Here is a 16800-nt window from a genome sequence, read left to right on the forward strand (position 1 = left end):
ACCGGCTCCTCCTGTCTCACTGTGACCCAAAGAGACTCCCAGATGTGCTCAGTATAAATAGTTTATTAAAGAAAATAGCAAATTACAATTCTGTGAACAATCAACAGGCGAGAAGTGTTTTTCAAAATAGATGTTTTTGGATTACTGTGCTCGGAGGGGAGGGGGATCCCATGAGATGCCAGTGTTCTGGGAACACTCGGAGGGGGGGGAAATAAAAACAGAAGGGGTTTTGGGGTGACACAAAAGCCACAGCCCCTGCACAAACACCTGGAAATGGAACAGGAGTGGGACAAAAGTGCCAATGACAAGGAGACAACAGAAGACAACGGATTAAAACATTAATCTCTGACTGAAACTCTTCTAAGCACTACAGGGCAGGGAGGACTTTGCTCCACGAGCGCTCCACCTTGGGCTCTGGGCTGAGTTCAGTGAATGCTCTCAGTGAGGTTATCAGTTAAAAGCAATGTACAATAATCCGAGTGTCAAACAGCCTTTTGTGAGAGTGCTGTGAGTGCACCTTTCATTCCCTTTTGATTCGTTTCCATTTCTCTCATCATTCTTAAAGGACAGAAAATACGACACCAGAAAGACACCAGAGTCACACAGCTCACAGCCAACAGAAACATAAATGAAGGAGCTGAACTGGCTTCTACACTTGAGAAAGAGACTTTGAAAAGTTCTAAATCAGTTTGAAGACGTTTTCCATGAGAAATAAGAGAATATTCCTACTTGTGAGAAACCCTGAGGCCTGACCAATGGTTCATTCAGCACAGGATCTCCTTTGCCCACATCCCTCTCCAAGGTGTCTCTCCCTTGAGGTCTGCTCCTCAGGGGAAGCTGAGGTGGGAAAGTTTGGCCCTTCCTGGAGGGATGTCTAAAGCTCTCAGGGTCCCATGTGTGTTTTGAGGGACACAGGAGGTCACAGAGGGGCTGCAGGCCCCCTGATGTGGAACTGCACAGAGGAGTCCCAGCCGAGCCCTGAGCCCAGCCTGAGGTGAGCTTACACAGACACCGAGCCAGGAAATGTTCCTTTCCCCCAGCCAAGCTCCAGGCACCACTTACCCCATCCCAAAGTTTTTCAGACCAGTACAAACAATAAAGGTGAGATTTAAAATAAAAATATTTGGAAGTGTCAGTTTGCTCTTGCAGGTGTAAACCGGAGTCACTTGATCTTGGCCAGGGCTGCTGCTCTCCTCTCCGTGTTCTGGAACAAGGCTCGGATCAGACTCTTCACCTCAGCTGCCGAAAACTCCTCTGCCAGAGGCCCCTTGCCATCTGCCCACCTGCACGGGGAACAGGGAGAGCTTGGTGTCACCAACCCGCCCAGAAATGGCACCTCCAACGAGCACCTGTGCCAGGAGCTGATCCCGCCCCTGGTCAGCAGCTCCTGCCTCTCCTCTGAACTCCAGCTCCCTGCCACAGCTCAGGAGAAGCAGCTGGAAGGGAAAACACCTACTGATCCACGATTTCTTGGAGGTTGGCCTGCAGGATGATCATCAGCTCCTTGAATGTCATCCACTTGTGCACATAGACTGGAACTTCCTCTTGGTACTTCTTATTTTTGTCTTCTTCGAGCAGAGGGGTGAAAACTTGGGGTCCCTCCTCCACCATGATCCTGCAGAGTGAGTACAGCCTGTCTGCATCCTCTGCAGAGATATCCTGGAGCGGGGAGAACATCCACAGAGCAGGAGTGAGGTTTATGTTTGGAGTGAGCCAAGTGAAATGCGAAATTTGGATTGTGAACGTTTCCCACGGACACACGACTGCAATTTCTGTGTGCATGAACTGCTCCCCTGAAACGTGATTTTGGGGAGAGTTTCTGGAGGTGACAAATGCTGTCCCCAGCACCCCCCATGGCCGTTACCTCCAGGGCAGCAATCCTGGTGACAATCTCTGCCAGGGCTGTGTTCAGCAAGGCCCCCATGGCCTTGCAGTACACGTTCACAGGGAGCACATCCTGCCACACCATGCCCAGCCTCCTCAGCTGGTGCAGCACCTGCAAGGCAACAGCTGAGTGTGACACCAGACAGAACCCTGGGAAAGGCACCAGGGGATCAGCCGAGTACAAATGGGGGGAAACAGTGCAGCAATCCTGCTAAAGACACAGCCCAGGACAAAACTCCCCAAACCACCCCGTCAGAAAATGGCTTTTTAGCTGTTCCACAGCTGTCAGGGCTGAGATGACAACACTGCACCCTCCCCAGGCAGGCACTGGGATGTTCTTCCTCTGCCTTCCTTACCTGCTTTATGGCTTTATTTGCTGCACAGTAATTCTCCTCGTCATCCATGTTGGAAAAATTCCTGGCACTGGAGAGCCTCTCCAGGATTTCTCCCTTCTGCACTCGCATCTGGGCCAGAAAACACTCCATCCCTTCAGGAGCAAAACAAGCAGAGAGAAGCAATTAAGCAATTACTAAATTTGCTCTGCCTATTTATGACTGTAAGTGCTGAATAACAAACTTGCTATAATGTTCTATTTCTAATCAGATTTCCAGCCTGCAAACAGTCTCCCAGAGCCAGTTTAACCAGTGAGCTCTTGTGCAGCTTGCGTTGCTACAACACCACTGGAAAGAAAGCAGAGTAGCAGAACGAATCGTGGACGACTCCTGTTAGCTCACACAGACTGATCCCTGAATTTATTTCTGTATGATAACTAATGAAAACACCAAAGGACCAGGCAGCAGATCCCAAAACACAGTGCTGCATCTTGCTGGATACTGAACTGTTCTCGGGGCTGGGAAGACACGGGTTCCAAAACTTCCTAACTCAGAAAACATTTCTGCCGCTTGTCCAAAAAACACCAACCCACTGCTCACAGCGAGCGAGCGGCCACCCCTCCACGAAACCACCCCGCAGCAGCTGCCAGGGGGAACTCCCAGGTGAGCCACGGGCACATTTCAAGAGGGGAAGGTGGGAAGTTACCCAGCCTCCTGAAGCCAGGCACCAGGTCCACGAAGGTGGCAGCCCCGTTGCTCAGCACGCTGGTGCTGCGGTAGCGGAACTGGTGGCCCAGGGTGAGCAGGTGGTGGGCGATGTACATGCAGTTGTTGTGGTGGATGGCAGCCAGCTGGGGCAGCTTCTGCAGGTTCTCCCTGGCCCAGCAAGGAGGGAAAAGGAAGAAATGGGTTCATTTAGAGCTGGTTCTGTTAAAAAAGAAAATGGTTGTGTGCGTCCTAGAGAAACGCAGGGTCTGTCAGCAGATGGTGCTGGCACGGCCTGACCGACATCACAGCAAAAACATTTAACCTCTCACATCCCCACAGGAACTGGCAGGAGAAGAGTCTGAAGTGGCACTGAGGCATCTGAACCCTGTGTTACCCCACACTGTTTACAGCCATGCACTTTCAAACAGGAATACATTCTGTCAGAGCAAAGTCACGGCGAGGAAAAGAAGTTCTCTGACAGGACTGTGGACGTTGCATCTGCACTGCTGCCCTTTTTTCACAGGAAAAACATCATGAAAAATCTGTGCATTGAATCTGGGGTCAAAGCTACATGGCTGGAAACAAATACAGCTGTGTGAGAATTTCACCCACACCCTTCATCGTAAGACAGACAACACCAAAACTCTCAAGCACCTGCTCTGCACAGGTATGGTTTAAGGAGAGATTGAACAGCTGATTTTTGCTGATGGCTGCAGTGGACAGGTGGGACTGTTCCAAGAGCAGAATTCCCCCTCAGAACAGGAAATATGGACACACTCACCTGTGGTATGTGGGCACCACCTCATAGAAGAGCTGGAAGATGTTCCTGACACAGTCGAAGAGCTGCACACAGCTACGAGGCAAAGAGGGCTCATGTCAGCCTGGAATTAATGTCCTGCTCACAGCTGACCCTCGGCCTGCCCCACAACAAGGTTTTGTGAGCAGTGAAGCACCGGCACAAAGAGGGGATTGTCAGGATCAATGACAGCACTGTCAACGCTCTGGAAAACTCCCAAAGCCTGTGGTGACCTTGAGGTGCAGTGTGCAAGGGAGACCCGTGAAAGCCCGGAACAAAGGGGACACTGTCCCTGCCCCTCCAGGTGTGCAGGAACACTCAGCCCTCTCTCTGCCCCTTGAGGGCAGCTGTCACCTGGGCAACTCTCCTGCTTCAGGGCTGTGGTCTCGGCTTGTTGAAGGTGAGTTGACGTGGATCCTGTTTGTTTTTCCCCAAGAGCCCTGCCAGCTGCAGGGCTGGAGCTCTTTGCTTTCAGACAGCAAGAACTCTGCTCATGGAGAGGCCAGCACTTTGTTTTGGGAAAAAGAGATGGGTTTGATTTTTCTAAACAACTGATTTTCCTAAAAACCTGAACCTGAAGGAACAGCCTGCAGCAGTCTCCTGCCCTGTACCCAGGGATACATCCTCCAGCCAAAACAAGAGTAATGACCGAGTCCAATTTTTAGTATTTCCTACTCTTTAAACCTGTTACCAGATGCTTGGTGCTGCCAGAGGCTGACACACGAGTTACTGAACAAATGAATACTGATTTGCTAAATAATCATAACTGAAGAATGCCAAACAATTCCTACCAGAGGTCCGTGCTGGCTGTGGCCTCCAGCAGGGTGTGATAAGCCAGCTCCACCAGCTGCTGCACGGAGGAGCTGATGCGGCAGGTGGGCAGGCACAGGGTGAAGGGGCTCAGCCTGCTCTCGCTCCCCAAATTCACTGTCCCATGGTGCAGGAGGCTGGAGGGTCTGTGCATTTTTAGGTGGTCTCCTGACCCAGGATCGGGGAGCGCCGGGAGGGTTACGCTGGAATCGGGAGTGATCTAAGGGAGAACGAGAGAGAGGGTAACAGAATTTAGAGCTCAGAAAGGAGAATCTGCAAGATTAAAAAGCACTGAGTGGCAGAGATCTAAGACTCAAGATAAACACAACACTGCAGCCGTGTCAAAAAATATTTAGGGATTGTTTTCCAAGTGGAAAAGCCGTGTGAGGCATTCCCAGTCACCTTCACAGTGTTGTGTATTTCGGAGGTCATCAGGTTCCTGGCTGCCATGATCACATCCTGGCACTTCTTGTTGGCAAAGTGGGAATCGACATTGCAGGCGTATTTCAGCAGGGCAGTCGTGTCTTCCTTCAAAAACTGCATCCTCTTCAGGGCTTTCTCAAACTCCTCTGTGGATTCGATCACCTGAGGAGAGCAGATGTGTTCTATGTTAGCACAGTCTCCTAAAATCGGGGAACAAAGTAAAACTGGGGATAAAAGCCGAAAGCAAAGGATGAACGAGGCTTTGGAGGGCGTTAACCACTGGACTGGCAACACACTGGAGTGCCTGGGCTCCATGTTCAAACCTGAGGGGCTTTTTGGGACCCACCTCTTTGTACTGCTCCAGTTTGCTGCTGTTGGTCGGGATGGAGTTCACCAGGCAGTTGTGGATGAGGCAGTCTGAGAGCTCCTCCCAGATGAGCTCCCCCAGCAGCTCTGCCAGGGTGACTCTGCCTTCCTTTCTGCCTTCCCCAGGCTGCTCCAGAGGCACACCTGCATCCCAGAGAAGATAAATGGATTTGAATACAGCTGCTTCCTGGGCCAGACCCTCCATCAGTCCAAAAGCCTTTCCTCCATTTTCCTTGCACAAAATGCTAATTAACAATCATATACTCCAGAAAACCCTCATTAAATGAACAAGTCACTGATCATAACTAATTCCAAAAGAGAGGAACTACCTACTTAGCAGGTATTTGTGCAGAACCTCAAAAACCAGCTTGATCTTGTCGAACACCTCCATAGGAGAGGACTCGTCCAAGGCAAGCTCCTGGGACCTGAACCTCAGGACGAACACATCTGGCTGCTCCTCTGGCACTGGCTGCAGAGATGGGTGCAAGATCAGCGGCTTCAGGATGTACTGCAGCAACAAGTGGCCTGAGCAAAGGGAAAAACAGAGGTTTTCCAACAGCAGATTGCTCCAGTGAGGTCCAGCCCTGACTATTCTGAATTTAGAGACTGAAAGAAGTGGAAGGAATAATCCCTTGATCAGCTCTATCAGGGAATTATTAATGAGGTGAAACTCTTCAGGCTCAGGCTGTGAAACCACATAGATCAAAAGTACACTGAATTGTCAGGACAGGAGAAATGAGCCCAGGTAGATAATGGGATAAATATTTTCCTATTAATGAGAGCTATAGTATTCACCTCAGTGGAGAGAGGAAGAAGTTCCCCAGTGTACTGCTGGAGTGAAGTGGATCTCACTACCCGTGTTAAAACAAACCTGAACCAACCCCCTGAGCTACTGGAGCTGTTTCTGGGGTCTGTCTTACCAAAATCTTTGAGCTTGGAGTGCAGCTCTCCCAGGACAGCCAAGGCCTGCAGCACGGCAGCCACGGGTGGGACAGCAGCGTCCTCGTCCTGGGGTAGCACCGTGTGCAAGTGCAGCTCCGACAGCACCACGGCCTCCAGGCTGCTGCTGCCTGCACACAAACCACACCCAGGGCTGTCAGGGTGTCACAGCAGGAGCAAAGATCTACCCCTCCCCAGAGCAAGAGCTCGATCAAGCCCCTCAGCCCAACAGTTTTACTGCCTGTGCCACCTCGCAGGTGAAAACAGGCACTCCACTGGGGCAGAAGGAGTGAAAGAACCCCCCGTGAGCACCTTTGGAAGGGGGAAGCTTCCACACAATGAGCTTCTGCCACTCCTCCCCGAGATGGTAGATCATGTTCTGTGTCTGCACTGTGAGCTCTGTGCCCAGGGCCTTCAGGATCTTCAGCTCAAAGCCCCTGCGGGACTCCAGGCTCCTGAGGCTGCTCCGTGCCTGGTGTGGGACGGCAAACACAGCTCGGGTAAGGGCTGCCCTCTCCAGTGAGAACCACCCTCCGTGCTTCAGCCACCACTGCCAAGGGGTCACAGGTACCTTCTCCAGCTGCTGAGCTGCCGTCACGTACTGCCTCTCCAGCAGGGCAGAGCCGCACTCTTTGACACTCGTGTCAAACTGCAAAGGACACGCACACGCGGGTGTCACTGCAGCTCTGCCCTCACGCTGCAGACACCCACCCAAATGCGTAAGCTACAGACACATCCAAAGCCCAGGATAATGTCTCACACTGAGGAGCAGGATTGTTTTGCTCCCTCTCCTCACCTCCTGCAGCTTTTTCAGGACGCTCAGGACCAGCGTGTCCCTCTCCAGCTGCTGCTTCAGCTCTGTGAACTCAGCAACAGCGACGTCCAGATCTCGCTGGACCTAAAACAACAACAGGTTTCAGTTCATTGACAGCCTTTGTTAGGACGTACATTTCCCTCGTAAATTTCATTTGTCATTTATTTCTGTTCATAGAATAATTTAGTGAGAAGGAAAAAAAAACTCCAACCTTTTTATTCCAGTGTCATAGCCCCTGCCACAGCCAAGGCTGAAGGACACTGTGACACACTTTTACACCCACAAAGGAGTGACAATCCCTTAATGACAGCTGCTAATGCACACCCTGGCGTCACCTCAAGGCATTCTTTAGGGCTGATATCACCCAGGGATCTTAGTCACAGAACCACAGCATCCCCTGAGCTGGAAGGGACCCCCAGGATCATCGAGTTCTGCCACAAACCACAAAACCCCACCATGAGCTCTGGCAGGTTTGCGGCTGTGACCAAACACCCCACGATGGGGTGGGGCCCCCAGATTTGGGATGAAACGGAATGGAATGTGCCCCCGGAGTCACCTCGTTCTCGATGCCCGCCTTGAGCAGGTCGATGTTGCTGGCCAGCCCCTCCACCTGCGCCACCAGCTCCTCTGCGCTCTGCATGCTGGGCAGGAACTCGCTGTACTTCTTGTTGATCATGGTGCACACCTCTCCCTGAGGACAGCGAGCAGCAGGATGGCGTCACCTCGGGGGCAGAGGGACAGGATCGCCAGGATGGGGTAAGAAAGACAGGATGGAGCAGGGCTGGACATCCCAGACCAGAGCAGGGCACCCCCTGAGCAGGGCTAGGCACTCAGAGAATGACCAGGGCTGCAACCCGGGGCTGAACCAAGGCTGGCACCCGGATCCAGCTCACCTAGGGCTGGGCACCCGCTCCAAGCCAGGGCTGGGCACCCGGGGCTGAACCAAGGCTGGCACCCGGATCCAGCTGGCGTAGGGCTGGGACACCCTGATCCAGCCGTCCCAGGGCTGATCACCCGCTCCAAACCAAGGCTGCACACCCGAGCAGACCCAGGGCTGCACACCCGATCCCGACCGGCTCCGCCGCAGCGCCGGCCCCGCGCCTCCCTCCGCGCCTCCTCCGTTCCCCGTCCCTTGCCTTGAGCTCCTCGACGCGGCGGGACAGGCGCCCGACGCGGGCTCCCAGGTGCTCCTTGTCCAGCCGGCCCGAGTGTGCCAGCACGGCCGCCACCAGCGAGCCCGCCCGCGCCGCCATCGCTGCGCGCGCTACGGCGGCCGCCAGGGACACGGGACCGCGGCGCGGAGCTCGATCGGCGGGACGCGGGTTCGAGACCGCGCGGGGACACCGGGCACGGGGGGGATCGGGGACAGCGGGTGTGGGGACACGGAGATACCGGGGGAAAGGGGACAGCGGGTGTGGGGACACGGAGATGCCGGGGAGATCGGGGACAGCGGGTGTGGGGACACGGAGATGCCGGGGAGATCGGGGACAGCGGGTGTGGGGACACGGAGATGCCGGGGGAAAGGGGACAGCGGGTGTGGGGGGAATCTGTGGATGCTGGGGACACACACCCGTGGATACTGGGGTTCTGTGACTGCATGGGACACCAGTGGATACTGGCGATCTGTGACTTCAGGGGGACAGTGACCGGGGAGGGACATGGAAATCCTGGGGTCTCCCCAGCTGCTGCAGGGCTCCCTGGATGCCGGGATGTTCCCTGGATGCCGGGTTTGCTCCCTGGATGCCGGGTTTGCTCCCTGTATGCCGGGAGGTTCCCTGGATGCCCGGTGCTCCCTGGATGCCGGGTTTGCTCCCTGGATGTCGGGATTGTTCCCTGGATGTCGGGATTTTTCCCTGGATGCCGGGATTGCTCCCTGGATGTCGGGAGGCTCCCTGGATGCCGGGTTTGCTCCGTGGAGGCTAAGACGCTCCCTGGATGCCAAGACGCTCCCTGGATGCCGGGTTTGCTCCCTGGATGCCCGGTGCTCCCTGGATGCCGGGTTTGCTCCGTGGATGCCCGGTGCTCCCTGGATGTCGGGAGGCTCCCTGGATGCCCGGTGCTCCCTGGATGTCGGGAGGCTCCCTGGATGCCGGGTTTGCTCCCTGGATGCCGGGTTTGCTCCCTGATGCCGGGTTTGCTCCCTGGATGCTAAGACGCTCCCTGGATGCCGGGTTTGCTCCGTGGATGCCGGGTTTGCTCCCTGGATGCCGGGTTTGCTCTGTGGATGCCGGGTGCTCCCTGGATGCCGCTGTGCTCTGTGGCTGTCCAGGGACCGGGCGGTCCTTGACTCCCGGTGGTCCGTGGCTGCCGAGGGTCCCCGGCTGCTGGAGGAGCCGAAGCCCAGCCCCCCGCGTCCTCGCTGCCCTCGCACGGCTGTGGGGCTGTTCCGGGGTGAGGAGGCAGGCTGCCCCATCCATCCGCGGCTGCCGGGGGAGGGAGCATCAGCCCCCGGCATCCGGTACCTGACGCAGCCGCGGGCGGGCGGTGCCTTGTGGTGAGCTCTGTCCCGCGTCCTGCGAGCGGGGACAGAGCCACCGCCGTGCCATGACCCGGGGAAAGCTCCCGAGTGCCTGGGCGCTGCTGGCCAGCCTGGCCCTGGCCAGCTGCGGGGTCCGAGGTGAGTTCGCAGCGGTGGGGTGGGTGCCCGGACACTCGCCGTGGCTCCGGGACGTGCTGGGGGGGTGCTGGGGAGGAGCCCCAAGGCTCGGTGAGGTTTTCCACCGGGGGAGGATTGGAATGTCGACGTGGGGAAAAAGGAATCGGTGCAACAGGGATGGGGGAGCCTGCTTTGCCCAGAGGTTTTTTTTTGGGACAGCCCGATGTGATGCTTCGTCCCCGCGAAGGAGCTCCGAGCTCCGCGCTGCTGTGGTAACTCGCAGCTGAGGCTCTCTGCTCCCTCCTCCTTCCACAGGGCAGATATTCGTGAAGGAGTTCAGCGGGAAGGTGTTCCTGGAATGTGTGCGAGGCCAAGGCAACCAAAACGTCACTTGGTGGAAAGATGGGAGCGCCGTCGGGCACGAGGCACAGCTGCCCCTGAGCGGGGTCTATGACGACCCCAGAGGCCTCTACGTGTGTGAAACAGGAGGCCAGAGGAGAAGCCTCCAGGTGCACTATCGCAGTAAGTGTCGCACGCCTGCTTTTCCAGAGCCACAACTGCTCGGAGTTCGCACCCAAGCCCAGTCTGGAGGGAATTTCCCCCCATCTGGGAGCGTCCCCACCGGTTTGCTGCAGGTTCCTCTGCGTGTGGTGTCACTGTGACAGCTCTTCAACCCTATTTAGTGATCTGCTTCTCTGGGTGTGGGGGACACGTGGCAGCTTGTGCCACTGCCCTGGGTCACCAGCAAACCCAGCTGCTCCCCGTTGGCCTGGCAGAGCTGGATGTGCCCCTGCCCTCAGTGTCCGTGTCCTTTTGGGTTCCCAGTGTGCCAGAACTGCATCGAGGTGGACGCTCCCACCATCTCAGGCATCGTCATTGCCGACGTCGTGGCCACGCTGTTCCTGGCCGTGGCCGTGTACTGCATCACCGGCCACGACAGGGGACACACGTCACGAGGTGAGGGACGGGAGGGGCCCGAGGGCTGTGCCTGGCACCTCTGGGGGCTGTGTGTGGCACCCAGGGGCTGCAGCCAGCTCTGCTGGGTCTGTTTGTAAGTGATCCCCGCATTGCCCATGGCTCCCCTGATCCCTGAACTTGACTTTTCTTCTTTCAGCTTCCGACAGGCAGAACCTGATCGCCAACGAGCTCTACCAGGTGAGTGTGGGGGCACCCCTGTGTGTGTGGGGGCACCTGCAGCCCACTCTCACCTCAGGGTGGAGAGAATCCTGCCAAAGGCTGACCCAGCTCACCCTCCCCGGGCTGGGCAGATACAGTTTTGGCTCATGTCTCCTTTTTTCCGCCTCCCAGCCCCTCAGAGAGCGGGAGGATGAGCAGTACAGCCGGCTGGCTCCCACCCGTGCCCGCAAATGAAGTGGGAAAACTCTGAGACTCTGAGACTGCCTTCGTCAGCGTGCTGGGTTAGCTTGGAGGCCCCTCCAGGATGGGCTGCTTGCAGCCCTGTGCTCATTCCACAACCTCTTGCACTTCTGTACTCCTGCCATTAAAGATGAGCCTGTCCCACAGCCTCTCTGCTCCGTCTGTTGTGTCCAGGTCCTAGGGAAGGCACACACAGGGTGGGATCTGGTGTCTCCTAAGGTGCACGTGGGGTGGGATTTGGTCACTGGGGATGTGCACATGGGGTGGGATTTGGTCACCGGGAAGGTGCACATGGGGTGGGATTTGGCCACTGGTCTCCACTCCCCAGCCCCAGCAGAAGCAGCTCACGTGGTCTGAGTCCCCAAAACGGGACACAGACACCAGACAGGGCCAGCCAGCCTCACCCCACCCTTGGAAGGACAAAGGAATATTCCCCTGGTGCAGGTAAGCACAGAGGCAGAGCTGTTGCCACTGATGCTGATCCTGCTGAGAGAAGGAATGTGTGGGATGGCACCGGCTGGGGCAAACAAACCTGGGCAAACTTGTACATTGATGTACCCCAAAAATGGCAGTAGAAGCACTGGGCAGCAAAATTTAGGGTTTTTTTGAAACAAAATTTAGGGTTTCTTTGGAGCAAAATTTAGGCCCTGTACACCCAGGGCAGTCCAAGCCTCTCCCACCCCGCTGGTGGGCTGAGCAGACATCCCTGCAGCAGCAGCAGGTGAGAGGGTGGCCCTGAGCGGTTTTGGAGCTGCTGGGGGGTGGTGCTGTGTGTATCTCCCCATCTCCTGCCGGGGTGTGGGGGCTGTTGTGGCGGACGAACCCAGCTGTGCCTCCAAACCGCATCCTGCGGCGCTGCTGGGGCTCGCCTCCCCTCCTGCAGCTCAGCCACCCCCAGCCCCTGCTCTGCTGCTGCTTCCTCTGCTCAGGGGCCAGCTCAGCCTGAAACAGGCATCAAAACAACCCACGGGCCTTTCTCACCCCGCACAGTCGTTTTGGGGGGTTTTTACTGCCTGCCTCTGCTGCTTTGGCTGCACACGGAGGGCAGGCTGGGAGGGTGGGAGCAGGACGAGCTCAGAGAAAATCCCCCCGAGCAGGACCCACTCTCAGCCCAGGGAACCTCCAGAAGCAAGAGGAGGCACTCAGCAGAAATTAAACTGGAGGGAAAACCAACAGGAACAGAGAGAAGCGTGAGGGAAAAGGAGACCAGGAGCCACCAGTGAGGCTGCAGTCCTTTAATGGGAAGGAAATCTCTCGCCAGTGTGCTCGTTTCTGTTCCCTGACGGCAAACCCAAGCACACCCCGGAGTGGGATGGCAGATCCTTGTCCTGTGGCCACCTGGCTCGTCCCAAAATGCCAGAGCTTCAGCGGAGCTGCAGAGAGCTGGGAACAAGCTGGGCAGAAGCGTTTGGCCCCAGTGCTGCTGGTTCCAGCCTGTGATCCCGGGAATTTCAGATGCCCCTGGGTGCCAGGCCCGCATACACCTCCCGCTGGCCTTTGCGGATGGGCTGTGGGAACAGCAGAGATCCCCCTTTCAGGAATCCTTGTTGGAGCAAAATTTAGGCCCTGTACACCCAGAGTGGTCCAAGCTTCTCCCAGCCCACTGTTGGGCTGAGCAGGCTTCCCTGCACCAGGAAAAGGGGCTGCACCCTCACCACCTTTTTCCTCCACTGCCTGGAAAACTCGGAGCTTGACTGGATGCTCAAGGATAAATGACCTGGCTGTCAGCCCCAGCCCCAGCCCCAGCCCCAGCCCTGGCTGTCCCCCCCCAGCCAGCAGGGATGGACCCCAGGGACTGTCCTCACCTCATAGTCCGGGTTTGGGACAGGGGGAGGACGCTGCATCTTCTGACCTGAAACAGAGGCAGAGAGAGGGGGAATGCTTGGGGATCCCTGCCACGAGCAGCTCCAGGCTGATCCCAGGGCCATGGATCAGCTCGCATGGATTTATTCTGAGCTCTCAAAGAAGGAACTTCTGCCTGGGAAATGGGTTCCTGCGTGCAGGAAGCTTTGGCACAGCAGCCACTCCCATCCCCGCACAAAGGCAGCCTGGAGAGCACACGTGGGACCCGTCACACAGTGGGGATAAGGAGCTGGGAGCTCAGAGGATGGCACAGGGATGTCTGGAACGGCTCTCACCTCGTGGCCGACTGTCCCCAGCAGAGCTGGCCCGTCCTTTCCTGCCTCTGCTGAAGTAATAGACCAGGATCAGCACGCCCAGCGTGATGAGGAGGTCTGCAGTGATGATCCCTGCCACGGTCAGGGCGTCCAGCTCCTCGCAGTTGGCACACACTGCAGGGGACGAGGGCAGGGGGTGCTCAGAGCCAGCCCAGGCTCGCTCAGCTGAGGGCTGGCACGGGGCTGCAGCCGGCTGGGAGGGGGAAAGGGCAAACTGAGAGGAAAGGGGAGATTCCTTCTGCCAAAAATGGGCTCTGGGTCTCTTCCACTGCCCACGCAGAGCGGGAATGGCCTCGGCAGTGCCGCGTTCACCCACCCCAGCGCCGAAAAACAAGTGTCAGTGCCCAAAACCTGCCCCTGGAATGCGCAGGGTGAGGGGTCTGCACTCACCTCTGGCGTTCAGGTACAGCTGGAGGTTCTTACTACCCAAGGAGCAGCTCAGGTTGGCAGGAGTGCTGTCGTGGTCCCTGATAATGAACTTCCTCTCCTCCACGTCCCCTGTTTTCCCAGACAGGCGCCACTGGATGCCATCATCCTCAAAGGGACACGTGATTGTCACCGTGGTGCCAGAAATCTCCACCAGGAATTCCCCTTGGGAGGAACACACCAATGAGAGAGGAAACCAAGGGCAAAACTCAAATACTTCTACATGGTTTTAGTCATCTACAGGCTTTATATCCCACTAAATACTCAAGGTATTTAAAGATTAGTATTAAAGATTAGTATTTATTAAAGATTAGTATTAAAGATGCCAATATTTTGCAGGTAAAAATCACTTACCCTCCAGTTCTTCATCTGCAAAACAGAAAGAAAAAAAAAGAGTGTTAAAAAATCATCTCACCATTGCCTCACTGCTTGGTGCTGCTGGAAACGCCCAGTGCTGGTCATAATTAAGAACCAATTTCTCCAATCAGTGAGATCACTTGTCAATTAATGAACTGTGAACTTTTCCTATCCTGCAATATTTACAAAATTCAAATCTTTCTATTTGATTCTTAGTCTTTATTTGGGTTTTTTAGCACAATAAATAGCTAAGGATGGCGGTAAAATGCACTTACCCTGCTGAGCTGTGGTGCCAACTGCAAAAAAACAAAACAAAACAAAAAATTAAGAAATGTTATGTAATTGAGCTCCAGGTATCACACCTTTCCTACTCCCAGGACCTCCTTTCTGAACTCAGCAGCTTGAAAGAGATGTTTACAATCCCACATTCGTGCTGAAGGCACCAGAAACGTTCTGGTGGCGAGACAGGATGTTGTTCTGAACTTGGAAGACATTTTTAACACAGCCCAACGCAGAATGGAAACTTGAATCATTTTCCAACCCAGCTCAGAAAAAACCAGGGTTGTTATTGCGAGGTGCAAACTCCAAAATTCTGCTTTATTGTCATGGAGCAAACACTGCTGGGAAACCCTGGTGAGAACCTCTGTCCTCTGCAAGAGAACTCGCTGCTTGTTGATTTAACGCTGCAAAACTTTATCTGTGTGAGGTTTTCTGCCTTGTGGGAAACAACTTGCTCCATGGGAGGTTCTGGAGCTGGAATATTACAGAGAGAGTTTTTAGGAGGTGTCAATCAGATTGGTGATTTCCTTTAAAGACATCTGTCTTTTTGCAAAAAGTAACGTAAATAAGCGATGGCAGGTTTGAATTCCACAGACAGCGGACTCGGCTGGAGAGAAGGTGACCTGGTTTTTTAATTTTAATTTATTTTATTTTACAAAGACAAATTTAAATCGGGGGGGGGATTAAAAAAGAAACAAAAAAACCCAAAAAAACAGGCCATTGACAAACGACGTTTCTTATCTTGGCAAAGATTGGTGTTGGCAGCACTTTGGCGGGGCAGTCGCAGTCTCACTGTAACAGCTCTCGATAGATTACCCGGCACGTTTATCTCTCCTCATTACCGGCTTCTTTAGAGCCTTTACGGGTGCTCTGCTCCTCATCCTGAACCAGCGGGGCACTCCAGCTGCTCGGCTGAGAGCTGCCACCGCACCCCTGAGATCCCCCCCAAAGCCTGAAGTTTTCTACCCAGGATCGCGAAACGCTTTAGGAAAAGCGCCCGGATAAAGGATGAAAACCGGAATGCAGAGCGTGGAACCTTGCAGCTCGCACCGCACCGAGCTGCACCGGCTGCAGCTGCCTGAGGTCTGGGGACTCACCTGCACACAGCAGGAGCCCCAGGAGGGGCAGGGACCGCTCCAGCCTCATCCTCGTGCTCTTCCTCCTGCTGCTCCTCTCCACCACATCAGACTGGCACGGCTGTGGCAGGAAAGAACACGGTGGCTTTTCTAGAAAGAGGCCCAGGATTGTTTTTCCCAGAATTGTCACCGGCTCGAGCAGGGCTTAGGGACTCACTCCTTCCAGAGCAGCCGAGGCAGACCCAGACACGTGAAATAAGCCCAGGTCAGGAAGTGTGGAGGCTCAAAATGTCTTCATGGGACGTCACCGCCAGCGAGGGGTGGATGCTCTGCTTGCACCAGCTCTGCAGGGCTCGGGACAGCTCCTGGAGCTGCCCTGGGAGCAGCAGGAGAGAGAAACCAGCTGGAATCCAATTCCCCGTCAGGACCTTCCCAACAGCTTCTCAAAGCGAGGGTTTGAGAAGTTTTGAGAAGTTCCAACTGCAGCAAACGACTTCACGTGGAATCACAAGATAGTTTGGGAGGAAGGGACCTTAAATCCCACCCAGTGCCACCCCTGCCATGGCAAGGACCCCTTCCACTGTCCCTGCTCCAAGCCCCAGTGTCCAACCTGGCCTTGGACACTTCCAGGGATCCAGGGGCAGCCAACAGCTTCTCTGGGCACCCTGTGCCAGAGCCTGCCCACCCTCCCAGGGAACAATTCCTGCCCTACATCCCTTCTAACCCTGCCCTCTGGCAGTTTGAACCCGTTCCCCCTTGCTCTATCCCACGGCTGCTGACCGAGAGCCCCTCTCCATCCTCCCTGCGGGTCCCTTCCAGGCGCTGCCAGGTCTGAACCAAGGATCCAAAGCTCAGCACCCAGCTCAGCACGGGCAGGGAGCCGAGGCCATGGCTCCCTGCGCTCCCCTGCCCTCCGCACCGGCTCTCCCGGAGTTATCCCGGCAGCAGTTTTGGGATGTTCCCCTGCCCTGGAAGTGGCCTGGCCCCACTAGAGGGGGCTCCTGCCGCGGCCAGCGCCGCACGCAGGGCACGGTCGCTGCCAGCCGGGGCTGGGGGCAGGCTCGGACCCCCGAGGGACCCCGCCAGGGCCATCCCAGGCTCCGCTGCCCCCGGGGATGCTGGCATGGGCACAAGGAATGGTGCTGTGCCCCATTTCCCTTACTGGGGTGCTCCCTTTGGGCCGTCAGGGCTTTCTTTTCCTACTTTATATTTCCCAGTGGAGCATCAGGGAATTGAGATGCGTGCCAGGGACTTTTCTCTTAAAAGCTGGAGTCCACATGTTCTGAAAGAAGATGAAGATTGGCAAAAGTCTGCAGGCAAAGGTGGGAACGGGGGCTGTTCGCAGCCCTGTGCAGAAACAGGATGAGGAAGAGGCAGCAAATTGGCTGCTAAAATTTAAACACAAGCCGAACAAAGCCCCAGCGTGACAAACATTCACGG

At 55.7% G+C, this 16800-nt stretch overlaps 3 protein-coding genes across 3 annotated transcripts; 1 reads left to right on the forward strand and 2 right to left on the reverse strand.

Annotated features, from left to right (window-relative positions):
• Positions 1 to 49: 49 nt before the first annotated feature.
• ZW10 (zw10 kinetochore protein) lies at positions 50 to 8325 on the reverse strand. Its single transcript, XM_040085254.2, has 16 exons — positions 8209 to 8325; positions 7629 to 7763; positions 7055 to 7156; positions 6830 to 6907; positions 6571 to 6730; positions 6240 to 6389; positions 5653 to 5844; positions 5300 to 5463; positions 4933 to 5115; positions 4512 to 4750; positions 3706 to 3777; positions 2923 to 3092; positions 2241 to 2371; positions 1865 to 1996; positions 1457 to 1659; positions 50 to 1283 (listed from the first exon to the last, which is right to left on the reverse strand). Exons 1-16 carry the CDS (start codon positions 8323 to 8325, stop codon positions 1163 to 1165), a joined length of 2349 nt encoding a protein of 782 aa, XP_039941188.1. The 3' UTR covers positions 50 to 1162.
• A 1233-nt stretch (positions 8326 to 9558) lies between these two features.
• On the forward strand, positions 9559 to 11174 carry LOC120762651 (T-cell surface glycoprotein CD3 delta chain-like). Its single transcript, XM_040085255.1, has 5 exons — positions 9559 to 9689; positions 9984 to 10190; positions 10494 to 10625; positions 10783 to 10823; positions 10977 to 11174. The coding sequence occupies exons 1-5, from the start codon at positions 9617 to 9619 to the stop codon at positions 11037 to 11039; spliced, it is 516 nt and encodes a 171-aa protein (XP_039941189.1). The 5' UTR covers positions 9559 to 9616; the 3' UTR covers positions 11040 to 11174.
• Positions 11175 to 12275: 1101 nt separating this feature from the next.
• Positions 12276 to 15590, reverse strand: LOC120762480 (T-cell surface glycoprotein CD3 epsilon chain). Its single transcript, XM_040084922.2, has 7 exons — positions 15382 to 15590; positions 14281 to 14301; positions 14003 to 14017; positions 13613 to 13813; positions 13184 to 13336; positions 12851 to 12897; positions 12276 to 12553 (listed from the first exon to the last, which is right to left on the reverse strand). The coding sequence occupies exons 1-7, from the start codon at positions 15428 to 15430 to the stop codon at positions 12497 to 12499; spliced, it is 543 nt and encodes a 180-aa protein (XP_039940856.1). The 5' UTR covers positions 15431 to 15590; the 3' UTR covers positions 12276 to 12496.
• Between the last annotated feature and the right edge of the window lie 1210 nt (positions 15591 to 16800).

This window comes from Hirundo rustica, chromosome 23 (genome assembly GCF_015227805.2).
Source record: "Hirundo rustica isolate bHirRus1 chromosome 23, bHirRus1.pri.v3, whole genome shotgun sequence".
Classification (NCBI taxonomy): Eukaryota; Metazoa; Chordata; class Aves; order Passeriformes; family Hirundinidae; genus Hirundo; species Hirundo rustica.

Bases quoted from the DNA above. Each gene is read 5' to 3' on its own strand.
- ZW10 (XM_040085254.2), bottom strand. From the start codon at position 8,325: ATGGCGGCGCGGGCGGGCTCGCTGGTGGCGGCCGTGCTGGCACACTCG. The intron at 6,390-6,570 runs GTGCTCACGGGG...GTTTGTGTGCAG, and splicing joins GAAGCTTCCCCCTTCCAAAG to GCAGCAGCAGCCTGGAGGCC. The intron at 1,284-1,456 runs GTAGGTGTTTTC...TTCCCCGTGCAG, and splicing joins CTCCAAGAAATCGTGGATCA to GTGGGCAGATGGCAAGGGGC.
- LOC120762651 (XM_040085255.1), top strand. From the start codon at position 9,617: ATGACCCGGGGAAAGCTCCCGAGTGCCTGGGCGCTGCTGGCCAGCCTG. The intron at 9,690-9,983 runs GTGAGTTCGCAG...CTCCTTCCACAG, and splicing joins GGCCAGCTGCGGGGTCCGAG to GGCAGATATTCGTGAAGGAG. The intron at 10,191-10,493 runs GTAAGTGTCGCA...TTGGGTTCCCAG, and splicing joins CCTCCAGGTGCACTATCGCA to TGTGCCAGAACTGCATCGAG.
- LOC120762480 (XM_040084922.2), bottom strand. From the start codon at position 15,430: ATGAGGCTGGAGCGGTCCCTGCCCCTCCTGGGGCTCCTGCTGTGTGCA. The intron at 13,337-13,612 runs GTGAGTGCAGAC...CGTCCCCTGCAG, and splicing joins GCTGTACCTGAACGCCAGAG to TGTGTGCCAACTGCGAGGAG. The intron at 12,554-12,850 runs GTGAGGACAGTC...CTGTTCCCACAG, and splicing joins TCCCAAACCCGGACTATGAG to CCCATCCGCAAAGGCCAGCG.